Source organism: Drosophila serrata, unplaced genomic scaffold (assembly GCF_035046125.1).
Source record: "Drosophila serrata isolate PLE 108 unplaced genomic scaffold, ASM3504612v1 contig_276, whole genome shotgun sequence".
Lineage (NCBI taxonomy): Eukaryota > Metazoa > Arthropoda > Insecta > Diptera > Drosophilidae > Drosophila > Drosophila serrata.
The window spans coordinates 10,497,948-10,512,309 of NW_028257174.1; the positions used below are offsets into that span (position 1 = coordinate 10,497,948).

Sequence of the window (14,362 nt, forward strand, 5' to 3'; positions counted from 1 at the left end):
TGCTTTTTGCTCGTAATCTAGTTTTGGCCCGCAAATAGACTCGTCGTCGCTTGGTTGGATCCGCTCAAGCGCCAAGTCTAGTCTATAATCATCAAATCATGCCTCAAATGTTATACGACATGGCATTGCAGGAGAGTTTGAATTTCTACTCTGACTCCTGCATCCTGACTCGACTCTTTCCCGCTGTGCTGTCTATCAATCATGACGCCATCAAAATGCTTGACAACAAATCTTGACTGCTTAATGGTCACGGGCAACGGACCAGGAGAGAGTGGCTGTGGCCAACTGCAGTCAGGCGGAATGGAGAGTGACGAGTGCTCCTCACTGAGTTCCTTCCATCCTACAATCCTGCCATCCTGCCATCCTGTGGCAGCTGGCCAATGAGCTCAGCACTTAGAGGGCTACAGGAATGACGTGCAAGTGCAAGTACCTTTGGCGGAATGCAATATGCAATTGGTTGAGTGGCAGATTAGGCTGCACTTTGGCAGCAACTCTATTCAATTTAATTTGAAAAGCCTCGAGGAAAGGAGGATAAGCTGTCTCAGGGGCGAGTCCCACACCTTCTCCTATATATCTCTTTATATATATAGTAAAAAGCATTTTCCTGCAACTAACCTCTATCGCATTAAAGAATTCAAGACCTCAACTTGTTTTTTTTTTAGTCATTTCCTGCTCGACTTGTAATTTGCTAATGACTATTATTGCACACGCGGCGTATACTTGACATTGAGTAAATATAGCAGAAAAATGTTGCCTACTTTTCAGGGCCGCATGCAAATTTTTCCTCAAGCTGCCAACTGAAATCGAATCCGGAATACGAACTACGGACTACGTAATGGCATAATGACGGACACCCACGGACAATCTACTGTGTGACCTTTGGCCCACCCATTAAGGCAAATCCCTCCCTCTTTTGGGGGGGGTGGGGCGGTAAAAAAGAATGGCAAAGGGAGGCGGAGAATTTTCCACCGCCTAATGAGTGTCGGCGGTTACAGAAAATGAGAGTGAAAAGAAACCGAAACTGAAACTGAACTGAACCAAAAATTATGCCCCGACAGGGACACCACCAACTGGACCTGCCATTATCCAGCTATTCGCTGGTCATTAGAAGTCCGGGGTTGGTGAGTTGAGTGTCTCGGGTTCATTGCCATATAATAAAAATCTCATATTTTATTCAAATTGGTAATGCGAGACCCACCGCAGCAGCAGCCAGAGCAGGGAAATGCAAAGTGAAACCATCGCAACGCCGCGGGATGCGTCCTCACAGGATAAAGGCAAGCTTTCTTGTTTCACTTGTTCTCTATTTTTGGTTTCTTTCCCAGCTACATTTGCATTTCGTTTGACATTCAGTGCTACGATTGTCTTTTATGGAATTTTATTTAAGATTCTTTTTATATACACATACCTTTTCCGGTCTTTTGAATTTATTACGTTTGCCTAGGAATATATTTTGTTTTATTATTTCTTCTGCATTTGCTTTCAGAATTATTTTCCTTGTAATTTCAATCGAATTACTTTAAAACCATCCTTTAAGACTTATATATTCAACATATTCTTAATATTCATTTTATTCTAGCTGCTCAAATAGTAAATACAAATACTGCCAAGGTTCGTTCCTTGGTCAAGCTGCCTAATTTGCATAGAAAATTGAATTTGCAAGGAACAAGGACAAAACTCAGGGTTCCCTTTCCAGCTGGCTGCCATTTTCCGCCGCCTTATTTATGCGTTTTCAGGCTTTCCCTTACTTTTCCCCCTCAGACACACACACACACTCATACACCTGCCAATGGCCTCTGTAAGCGGCTTTTACTTTACAGTTCAAGAGTCGCCGGCTGCTTCCCTTAAGCCGATTTTCCTTTATTTCCATTGAGCCGTATTTTGCCTCCATTTCTCCCATTTTGCTATTTTTCCAGCTTTCCCTTTCCAATTTCGCTTTCCCCACAATGTACCCACAATAGAGTTCATACCGGCTGACCTCTGCCTAGCTGCCAAAGTGAATCAAACTCATTTTGCCAACGGCTTTCAATTATAATTTTTGTTAATAATTCATTAGCACAATGTGTTGCCATCGTTGCCGCCGAAAATGCAGTCAGGAGCACTTGCTGTCGTCGGTGATGTGTTATTACCCTTCAAAAATAACGCATACGCCATGTGTGACACAACAGGAACAATGGAAAAGGTGTGGCCCAGAGAGGGGAAGCTGTCAGAAAAGTTTTCACTTTTGGTAGACGGTAAAGGGTCGCCTCGCTTATGGCATAAACATTTGCGTTAACCAAGTGTACTCGACATTTTTGTGACAGTTGCCACAAAATATACTCGGTAACCAAAGGATATTCATAAATATAGAGAGAAAGAGAGAGGGTCTAATAAATATGACAGCTTAAATAACTGCATAGTTAACTTTTCAATTAAAATTTAAATGTATGTACCAGTGCAGGGACGGAAATTATTGATTTAAATCCGAGTTGACATTAAAAGGAAACTTTTAATTAAATGAGACAGTTATTTATGGGAAAAACTTTTGCATTAATGCTTGTCTTCCTATTTTATGGTGAATTTATGGAATGTCTGATGTATATGCAGTAGAGTATAGTATAGTAGGAATGCTCTTCGAGGAGAAAGGTCCTTATGGTATATCAGAATATATCCAAGTATCCAAAAAGAAAACTATCTGATAGTAATTACTACATCAATCTTGAATACTAAACTTAGTGACCATTTAAAATGACTTTAAGGCCGTATAAACACATCAATAAATACCACATCCTGTGGCTCCTGTTTCCCCCCTATTCTTCCCCAACTCCTTGCCATGTGCGGTTGCTAATATCATTTTCGGACATATACACATACACCCATAAATGGGGAAAGGGGGGACGAAATCGAATTGAACAGGACACGGAGCTTGGCATCCCATCCTGCAACTGTCTGCTTTCCCTTATCGTTTGCCTCATCAGCTGGCTAACTGACTGACTGACTCCACTCTCTCTGTTGCCAGAGCCTGCTTTTGATGGCCATTTGCCACCCGATCCATGCCACACCAAAGGATCCCAGTCTCCGGAATTCTCCACTTTCAGGACGATGTGCTTGGGTGATAAATAAAAACTGTCTGCGCCTATGTGCGGACACTCTCCACGGTCCTGTATGTTTTCCGTTTTTTAACATCGTCTGACTTTTTACCACCAGAAGGAACACAAAAAAAAATAAAAATCATACAAATAAATAGATAAAAAGGGTGACATTGAAACACATGCCAAACAGCAGCTGCAAACAGAAGAGAAATACGAAAAGCCGCAGCCGGGGAAGCAAAAAAATTCAATTTAACTGTTTGTTCCGTTTTTGGCCATTTAAGCATGTCAATGCGGATTGGCCTTAGCTGCAGCTTAACAAGTTCATTTTGGGCCAGAAAGACCCTGAACCCTGATCCTGGTCCTGGTCATGCATTCATAAATCAAACGTTGCCAAAAGCAAAAGGCGTCCAAAAAATAGTTCAAGAGCGTAACAAACAAAGGATTTGGATCCAGGATCAAAAGGATGTGTGTGTGATTCCCCCAATCAAACCCATTTCGATTGCGAAAAATGCGAAAAGAATAAATTAATCGAAAATCGACAGAGTGCAATGAATGCATACTGAATTATTAATGCCAAAAAGTCTGAATTAAGATTGCCATGGTGAGATTTCAACTGTCAGTGGGAAAAGATTAGTTTTTGTGTGAAAAAATATGGTCAGAACAAAGGACCAGGGAAACCCTGTATAAAGAATATTAAAATGAGAGAGAAACAACAATAACAGAATAATAAACCCATAAAAATAGTTCAGAAAAATAATAAAAAGAAACAGAATAAAACGCATAAACCCATAAATACAATAATATGTTTTCATGTTGAATATTGTAGATACCATTCAAGAAATTAAACGATTTCTTTATGAAAGAAACAAGCTTCCCTCTTTACCTATCTATATAAAACAATTTGTAAAATTCTGCCAAGTAAACCCCAGATCTTTAAGGATATTACTCCTCCTTAATACATCATGAATTCCTGCTGAAATATTCCAGCCTCTCAGCTAAAACAACCATTAAAGAACCATCGCTCATTGGACAGGTGTCGAGCGCTAATGATGTCGCGACTCCTTTGAATCGTTCAATCCTCCAATCACCACCATATCCTGCCTATTCTACACCTCATCCTCCTCACCGTCATCCGCTGCTGGGCCAGCTGTTGTCCAGGCTGAAACCCAGTGGTCAGGTCATCGTTTGGTCCATCAACCATCGACATTTGCTGCTAATTACATTCTGTGGTCGGCATAACAAATACACAGGCTGCCAAGTCTGGCAAAAAAAAAGTACGTACATAAATCGGTGCGAGGTGAATGGAAATGCGAGACATACGCACATGTGACCACCAGGACCTCCTACTCCTACTCCTACTCCTGCTCCGGCTCCGGCTCCGGCTCCTCCTCTTCCCCCAATTTATGATTGATGGGGGAAAAAGCGGAATCGAAATCGGATGCCAGGATGCCTGGATGCCAGGATGCCGGGGAAAAAATCAACAGAATGCCTTGCAAACATGGCTAGGGAAAATCTGTTAAGCTTCAATGGGGGGCAAGCCCAGCGAGTAATTAAAATACCAGGCAGGCAAATGGATCGCCACATGTGACGCCACAAACGGCGGTCCAATGGCTAGCGTATTGATTGATTTTTAATTACAAACATTTACACACAAAACGAGTGCGGGACTACTTCAATTTCAATTAAATGCTTTTGCTTCTCTTTTTTTCTTCATATATACATTTATATATTAAACGCATAAACAAGGGAAGGAGAGCGAGTGTCCTGCATTCTAATGGGGGATTTAAGGAGCTTTCCAAAGCGTTTGCCGTATAATTGAGGCTGTTCCCTTAGCTTCCCAGCTCCCTAGCTCCTCTCCCTGTTGACGCATGCAATTAGCAATGAATGGCACAGAGGATCCTGTCAAGGAGTGTGGGAAAGGACAATCAGCAGACAGTTTTCCAGTCACGAGACGCACTGAAAAAGAGCAAGCAGCAAAAATGCAAAAGTTGGCGAAAAACTTGTGCAAAGCCTCCTGCACAAAATGCACTGTACAGAAAATATAGGCATTTCTATGAGGAATAGTACTATATAATCTATAACAGATTTCAACGAAAATTAACACAGCAATCATTGGTTTTTCGGGCTTAAAAAAGGAATAGTGTTGCCAAAAATATTTAATGTAAAATCTCTATAATTCAGGGATCCTCTAAGTAACCTCTTTTTTATACCCAAATAAGAAATATTCTCTTTTTTTTTCTGCCAGTGCACTGTAGCAAAAGTGAGGTAAATCCAAGAGGGAGGAGCATTAGGGTTGCAGTCGGAAGTCGGCCCGTTGCAATCAATGAGCCATTGTTACGACGCGTTCGACAATTGAAAATTGCAGAGCTGGCAGAGCAGCAAAAAGAAAAAAACGAACAGAGGGAAAAGTAAAGAACCAACGAGAAAAGAGATTTCCATTCAAATAAGAAGTGTGCGTGCCATTTTCCATTTTCCTGACCATGTCGCTGAACGAATGCTCTTTATACCAGACTTTCATAGTCTAGGAATGCATATCAAAGAAAAGTGAGATATATGTATAAGAAAGGAAACTATCGAAAAACGAATCGAAAATCGACCATAACTAAGCTTGAAATAATGGATTTTTATTGACAAATCGCATTTTTTAAAAACTCATAACTAAGCCAAAAAAGCATTAATTTTAATTTGGAAAGCGATCCTATGTTAGTTATTAGTAGGTTTATAAATCTGCATACCTTATTTAAAATTTAAGAAAATTCAATTTTTTGTCAATTTTTGTCAATTTTAACAATGCAACCCCTTTTTTTTTTTCTTGAAAAATTAAAAAAAAAAAAATTATGTCGAAGATGGCTAAAAATATTGGCCTGTTGATGCTGATCAAGAATATATATGATTTATATGGCCGGAAATGACTCCTTTAAGAGTTACAAACTTCTGACTGAAATTGTAATACTCTGCAAGGGTATAAAATGTGTGTAAAATGTTATTGCAATTATTATAAACCTAAAAACGAAATTTTAAATAAAATTTGTATATTTATTATAAACTCTATATCTTTTAGAGTATTCCCCCTTTTATTTGCTTCGTTTAAAGTTTCACTTGACAGTTAAATATTGCCACAAAGTTCGCCAAAAAAGTTGGTAATTGAAAAAATATTAATTTTCATGGGTAAATCCATTCAAATAATATTGAACAAAAGGTGGCTCAATATCCCAGCTCAAAGAAGCCTTACAAAACAAAAGACGAGAGAAATCACTGGATCCCTTAATGAGTTTCCCCCATGTGATAATTGCTGCCTTCAAGCTGGGGGGACCTTTGCCTTATTGAATCTGTACAATTTGTTGGACATTCCACTAAGTTCTCATACACCTAACTCTGCTCTGCTTTCCACTTTCTCTTACTTCCGGTCAGGCATTACCTGTCCTATCATCTGCCAGGTTCCAACCAGGTTCTAGCCAGGTTCGCCCGTAATTTCAATTGTCTATGCAAAGAGCTTTGAATCGCAAAATGGTCAACCCACTCCTGTCCAGACAGCAGTTCCAGCAGCACTGAGAGAAAGAGGGAAAGGAGTTGTGGTGCTGCTGGTTCTACTCCTGGTCCTCTTCCTGCTTGTTCTCCTGCTCCTTTAGCTGCCTTTTTTTTCAATCTCTTCCTGACTGCCTGCTGACCATTACTGGCTTGCCTTTTGTCTCTTGTCGCCTTTTGTGAATGGCCGCTCGTTTCTCATGCTAGATATGCCGCTCTCCACAACCTCAACCTTGGATGGCTTGGATGCTCCTCTGGCCACCATTGTCTGCCATTCGCTGCTGCTCGAGTCAGATAAATTTCAATGAATTTGCAAACGCAGCAGCAGCAGCAGCAGCAGTCCCTGATTCTAGTCCCATGTCCTGGTCCTGGTCCTTGTCCTGGTCCTGGCTACATTTCTTTGTTTATCTTTATACATTTACAATTAAAAGGGCTTGGCATTGTTGTCCTGTCGTAATATTAATGAATCTTCCCCAGCTCTACTACGAATCTCTGTATGGCTACGCAGGACATGTCCAGCAGGACACGGCTGGACCGCCGCTCGTTAATTGATTGCAATTTGTATATGTAAATGCGAATGAATCTCTACCCTGTGTTTTTTTTCCCTCCTTCATTGTTGTGTAAATTTGTGCGGTCGCATGTGTGTTTGCTGATTCACCAAATTGTCTCATTAAGCTAAATCAATAAATTAATAATTATCGGTGTGGATTCCCACTCACCCCTTCCTCCTTGCCCTGGAGCAGATGCACGGCTCCGGAACGTTGTATGCCTGGCAGGAACCACATTGGATGGGTGAGAAGCAGGCGCTCCATCAGTCCCAGGTCGCATGGCGGTGAATTGTCACTGGAATCATCACGGCTACTCTCACCGCCCTCATCCTCATCTTCGGCCTCGACCGGTTCCTCCTCTTCGCCATCATCGCTGGATGTTTCGCCTTCGGCAAGGATGCCGCCCTCGGAGCTGGACACTAGGGATGTGCGCGACTGCACAGAAAAGGAGAAGATATTAATTTTATTTAAATATTTTAAATAGTTGCCATGGAACATAAAGGTTAGATATAAAGATTTCTAAAGGTTTTTCCTTACAGCCTAAGGACCTACTTCTGCCGGAACACCTACACTTGACCAAGTTTAGTACCAAGTTTGTTAGCATATTTCTCTCCTCCTTGACACTCGACACACTGCCTTTGGCCATTTTTGCTGTAATCTCCGCACAGCGAGTGAGTGCAATTCCATGTCGGAGCGTAATTTTCTAGAACTGTTCGCGGGGAGCTAACCAACTTTAAGGCAGAGAATTTTCCAGAGGAAAGCCAAGCAGAAGCTGGAGAACTGGAGCTTTTAGCCGCAGGCCTGGGTTTAAGGGAGGGGGCCAAAAACAAAAAACAGAGTAGGACAGAAATTCTGTACAACGTTTGTAGGCGTTTTTAATTGAAAATTGCCAAGGGCTGGCTTTTGAAGTTCTCCTCCGTGTGGCGGAGTGGGCGTTGTGCTTCATAGCATACTTTTCAGCAGCATCAAAAGTGCAGCCTCGCATAGGGGATGGTGTCCTTTTTGGTTGGAAACACATATATATATATATCCCCGTGCCATGTGTCACCCTCTGTCACAACGATGATACTGATGATGATGTTTGCCAAGTGTAAGCGATGCCCGAATTGATGCCAAGGCAAAATGCTTATGCAAATGTAAATTATTCGAACATAAATAGAAGCTAGAGTGAGTAGACCGTGGCGATACCCTGGGGAAGCTAATCAAAAGATAAACGATGTTCGCACATGAATTTCAATGAGCCCGGCAAAAGGATTCAGGCTTCAAAGCTAATGCCAGAAGGTTAATGGTAATGGTAACAAAATGTAAAAGGATTTATTTCTTATCTAACCAAGAGGAAGTGGATTGTTTTTGGGAACTTTTTATTACATGTGATTATAAGTTTTCTGATTTTAAACAATCCAAATAAAAGAATTTAAATATTAAATCCTGCTTTGACTACTAGGTATTTCATAGTCTATCCTTTCCATTAGCTTTCTCACTTAATTTTGTTTTTAATCTATTTTTTTTTAGATCTCCTTTGGAAGTTTAAATATTCCATTGATCCAAATATTTGCACTGCCGGACGCATTTAATTTAAAAACCGTTCGAGATACTCCCTTCATTACCGGAATGGATCCAGCCAACGGAGCGTGTTCTGGCTTTGGGACAAAAAGTCGAGGGCTTTTCCGCGCCGCTTTCCACACACTTTCCACTTGGCTCGTTACCACTAACAACACCACGGATCCGGATTTCTTTTTTAAAACCCTTGGAAGAGACGAAAAAAAAAAAGGGTCACGCTGTGGCACTAATTGAGTTATTTCTGCCTCAGTGTCAAATTAGGTTGCCTGGCTGCCTGGGCTCACCTTTATTTTTGTGTTGATGATGATATACCTTTCAGATGCATATCGCACTCTATATAGAAGACTATAAGGGGGAGGGAGGTGTATACGCTTTTGTAAATTTGATTTACGCGCCGGCAGCGAATTTTAATTTTTGATGTCATTTATTAAACGGGTTGCCGGCAGTTGAAGGCAAACTCAAGTGGAGATCGACTTTCAGCTGTCCCTTTGGCTCCTCAAGCATTAATCATACGCCATGGTGGCAGCAGCAGCACAAACATCTCAAGCAGGAAATGAAGCCCAGAAGCTGCCAGGGACAGACAGACAGAGAGACATTCGGTCTCCTTCAAGACCAAAACGCAATGAAATGGAAATGCAAAATGTTCGCCTCCTGTTTATTTGCCAACCATTTAAATGCGAGTAAAAAAACAGAAGGGGAGCACTGAGCATTAAGAGGGAAAAAAGAAAAGAAAAACGTTAGCAGACAAACAGAAGGAGCAACGAGCAAAAAAAAAAAAGGAAAATTGCACAAATCCCTTGAAGAAATGTTTGAAATTTTTCAAAGCTCACAACAGGGGGCCAGGGCAGGCAGAACCCAGCGAAAATGTTCCGAAATTATGCTTAAATCAAAAATCACAGCAGCGGCAAGAAGCGCGCACTGCGGGCGACCCAAAAGGACGAAAGGGACCAACCCGAACCAACCAGGAGCAACCCTTGTGTCCTGGCGGCAGAGTGCGAGGTGGGCGTATGAATGCTGCGCATATTTTATACCCTGCATTAGGTCTTAAGTATTGCTTATTACGTCAGCAACGGTGCGATGCGGTTGGGTCCCTTTTTCGACTCTTTTTTTCCTGGGCTCGCCTTGGGAGGCCAAAACGAGAACTATTTGAAACTTGTCGAGTGGCGCCTAGGAGGAGGAGGAGCAGTTAATGCCAGCCAATGCAACTTGGTTTCCTTTCTTTTTTTTTTATATTTGGTAGAAAGACCCAATGATAGTCATTTACCGGACAGAGTCCTTCTAATGGGCACAGGGCAACAGAGGACCCAGGCAGTGGGGTCAAAGTTAAATGGTTTCAAGTTACATTTCAAGTAACATTGGAGCTATAACCTTTGGAGATTGTGCTTTAATGCTTTAGTTAATACAATATATTAAGCATATTAAAAAAAAAATTTAATTTTTATAATAATATAGATTAGAAAAGTATTTCATTTGGCAACAAAACCTAGGTAATAATTATAATAATATCACAGCTTCATTTCCTAAATCTCCTTATAAGCAATAAAATCCTAGAAATAGTAAATGCCAAGCTTAGTTCAACAATTTGTAGTTGGAATCCAAGACAAAATTGGATGCGTAAATGTCCTGCTAGATGGATACCTAAGACTATCCTCCATTTCGAACAACGCATTTTATCATCCCCATATATATATCCCCTCATATTCCTAATGCTCTAATGCGATACTTATTAAGTTAGACTTTCCCCCTCTGAATATTATAGCTATCTGCTGCTATCTGCTATCTACACAGATCCCACTCACTCATTTGTTTACAGATTTGCCAGGACCCATAAAAAAATAACACGGGACATGGCCATGCAGAGGATATCTCTCTAATAGCTTGATGTTTTTAAGGCTCGAGTTCCTTCTGGCCAGTGGTGGTGCAGCCACCCCCAAAGGAATGGAAGGAATAACCAGGAGTCAGTGGTTCTACCCGGATGGAATCGACTTCTGAGTAGCCTGGCTGCATTTTTGAGTGGCGCACAGTGGAAATTCAAACCGAGGAGGGTTGATGCTGACTTTCCCTCAGTCACTCAAAGAAATTGTTTTAAAATATGCGGAACTTTAAAAAATATAGCAATGGAAAAGTTTTAATACAAAATGAGTTAACTTTATAAATATATAGAAAAGTATGTACTTAAGATATATTTCTTTAAAGTATATATTACAAATTCCAATTAAATCATAATAATATTTATTTTTTCTCTGTGCTTTCCCAAGTTCCTCTTTCTGCTTTGGGTGGTGGCTCATGTGTGTTTGATTTTGGCTTCCAAAAGTATCTCGTTATGTTGGGCAAACAGTCGCGACTTTAAACTGACTGTAGCTACGCTATATACGGTATATATATATTTGTTTATATACTATACATACATATATCTGGCACTGCAACAATGGCTAGCCAAGCGCAGAGGGTCCTGGGCCAAGGAACAAGGGCAACACTTTCACGGTCATGAAAGCAGCCGGAAGCAGACTGAGACTGAGACTGAGACTCAGACCGAGACCGAGACAGAGACGGAGAAACGGAGGGAGGGGGAGAGAAAGCAACCAGACTAAGACGACAGACGAAGAAAGTAGTATGCCGGGGCTTCCGTTCTGGCAGCTGTTGAAAATGAAAATCATTCTCAGACCCAAGGACACCTTCCACCTTTACTTCTCCCCTCTTTTCGAAATATCAGCAAACAATTGTCTGGTGTCTGTCGTGCTGCAACTCTATCTTCTTGCCAATATTGGTGGAAATACTTTTGGCTAAAATTCGATGGCAATATAAAAATTCCCAGCCATTGACAAAATGACCGACGTCGCCCCCCAAAAAAAAGGAGCATTTAATAAATTACACACACAACAAGAAGTCGAAGAAGGGAAGAAACTATTTATTTGACGCCGCCCAAAAGCGGGCAATGAAAATTGTTCAAATGCGACAAATGAGACAGGAAGTGGGGTAAGACACAGAGGAAACGGAAATGAAATCAGGCAATAAAGTCGTTGGACATTAAAAGAAAGATTTAGAGCAACAAATGAAGAAAATTCAAAGTAATTTTTAATTGTATGTCTAAAACAAAAGCCTTTACGGTACTATTAATATTTTTTGCAGACTCCTAGGTATTATTTGATTTTCTTTGTTATTATTTGCAGACTCCTAGGAAGTACTTGGTAATTTTTTTAGCATTATAAATACTACTTGTTATTTTTCCAACCTCCTAGATATTATTTGTAATTTTTTTTCAATCGGCTTTGAGTTAATTTGAAACATTCTCACACTCGATCAATATATCCTTTCCCCATTTTTGGCAACTGTTCAGCCGTCCGATCAAGATATTAAACATAATACAATGAATAAGATGGGGAGTATGTGAGTGTGTGTTGGTGGGTGGGGTGTAAATCCCTACATAAAGCCTCTCTTATCAGGGTCGCAGGTCTCGGCGTGAAATTAATTTCACAAAAATCATATATATACACCGTGGGTGAATGATGCGCCGCCATTCTTCCCATAAAGCTGATTATCAGTTTCACTGTGCACAGTGGTTATTCTGTATTCCCCGTTGCTCCTTTTTCAAACAAAAAATATATATATATATAAATAAAGAGAAAAATTTGCCCTTTCAACTAATAGTTTGACAAAAGGTGAGAGCGATAAGCCGGTGTGCACGTGTCTCCCTTTCGCCATCTCTGTAGCGGTGGCCGTGCATGCGGGCAAATTGCACTCGAGACTGAGTTATTGCCTGACGCAGGGGGCCAGCAACAGATACACTGAGAGAAAGAACTTATAACGAAAAATAATGTATAGAAAAAAATAATATAAATATGCCTTAACACTTTTTTCTTACAATTTCCTGGAAGCAATTTATTTAGTTTTCTAACATTTGTTTACCCTAAAAATAAACGATACAACAGGAAAGGAAACTGTCTTCGGGAAACCCAAGTTGATATAGCCTTGAAGTTTGCAATTAAATTATTGAATCGTATCGGAAAACGATCAAACCTAAGTTTAAAGTAATCACATTAATAAATATTTATCGATAATTTTTATAATACAATTTTTGAACAAATCACAGTTTTAAAAATCTCATATTTAAGCCGAAAATGCATTAATTTCAATTTGGAAAGCTTTCCGATGCTAGTTTTTCTTAGGTTAATAAATCTGCATACCTAATTTAATATTAAAAAAGTTTTGAATTTTTTTGAAAATTTTAACAAATTTTAACCCCTTTCCTTTTCTTAGAAAAAATTGAAAATTTTTGAAAATTAGTTTTTTCTGTCAGAAATAGCTAGAAAGATTCGCCTGTTAATGCTGATCAAGAATATATATGATTTATAGGATCGGAAATGAATCCTTCACAGCATAACAAGCTTCTAACTAAAATTATAATACCCTGCAAGGGTATTAACATATGTTTATATGTTAAAATCTATTTATTTTACATCTTCATTTGCAGTCTAAAGAAACAATAAAAAAAATTTCTATTTTTTCTACGTGCATAAAAACTACACAGAAACTAGCAACAACAAGAAGAATGGCAAAGTAAAACGTACACAGGACATGATACGAAAAGGACACGAAGGCAGAGGAACCGGGGCCAGGGATCAAGGGAGCAGCGAGTGGAGCGAGTGCAGCATCCGTGGAAATAAAAGATAAATAGCAGCCACGTAAAATGTTGTTGAATGTTTTAAAAAACCATAAAAACCACAGAGAATTACATTTAATGGCAGAAGCAGCAGCAGCGGCAGCAGAAGCAGCAGCAGCGGGCGCCCCAAAAGTGGACAGGGGAAAATGGGGGAAAAGTGGAGGGAAAACCGCAATGGCAAGAGCAGCAGACGCAACAACAGCAGCTAGACATCACACACACTCGCAGGAGGAGGAGGAGGAGACGTGTGTGACACATGGGTGTGAGTCAGAATGAGTGTGTGCATCTCCCAGATCCCATATTTATTATATAACTGGTAGAGTCGTCCTTTGAGGTCCCTTTTCGAGTGCACTTGACAAATAAATCTTTGGCCAGAAGTTTATAAATTCCTCTAAAAGAAGCAAGTAAGTAAAACCTTGAATTGGTAACCAAAGCTTTCTTAAGAGATATTTCTATAAATATTTCAAGGATATAAATTTAATAATAACAAATAATCAAGAGATTCTAGAATTTAACACCTATTTTTAATAACATTCCTTTTCTTTGCAGTGCCCAAAACAGTTTCAGTCTGTCCGCAAAATGTGTTAGTTTAGAGTTTGGGGCTTTAGAGCTAATTGAAGCACCATGTTGTCGATTTGTTTGCAGCCCATCCATCCTGGCAGCCATCCATCCATCCATCCATTCGTCGCACTATGAATGCATAATTAACAAGCCGGAAATTTGGCAACGCTGCTGCACAAAATGCAGGGAAAAACGGAAACGGAAATGCCTGCATAATTAACACAGCCTCAGTTAGGGACAAATGTGAAAATGGCCAACAGTGCCTTAAGCTTAAGCTACCAAATTCTAAATACCAAATTGCGAAATGCCAAAATGGCACAAAATGGGAAATGCAATAAACATTCAGCTCAAGTAATAAGCCGGCCCATAAACTGAGCCATTAAAGATGGTCAAGATGGAGACCGAGACGGAGTCTGAGACGAGACTGGTCATCTGGATGG

The 14,362-nt window shown here is 40.2% G+C and overlaps 2 protein-coding genes across 4 annotated transcripts in view; one reads left to right on the forward strand and one right to left on the reverse strand.

Annotated features, from left to right (window-relative positions):
• Nucleotides 1-2,328, forward strand: part of LOC147643358 (uncharacterized) — a 74,652-nt gene extending 72,324 nt beyond the window's left edge. The window contains exon 5 of the mRNA XM_086836461.1: nucleotides 766-2,328. The gene's annotated coding sequence lies outside the window, so the exon portion shown is untranslated. The remainder of the gene's footprint in view (nucleotides 1-765) is intronic.
• Nucleotides 1-14,362, reverse strand: part of spri (Src homology 2 domain-containing protein sprint) — a 133,121-nt gene that overhangs the window by 17,282 nt on the left and 101,477 nt on the right. For all 3 annotated transcript variants that reach the window (XM_020950128.2, XM_020950129.2, XM_020950131.2), the window contains one exon: nucleotides 7,313-7,576. In XM_020950128.2, the coding sequence (XP_020805787.2) occupies nucleotides 7,313-7,576 (264 nt within the window). The remainder of the gene's footprint in view (nucleotides 1-7,312; nucleotides 7,577-14,362) is intronic.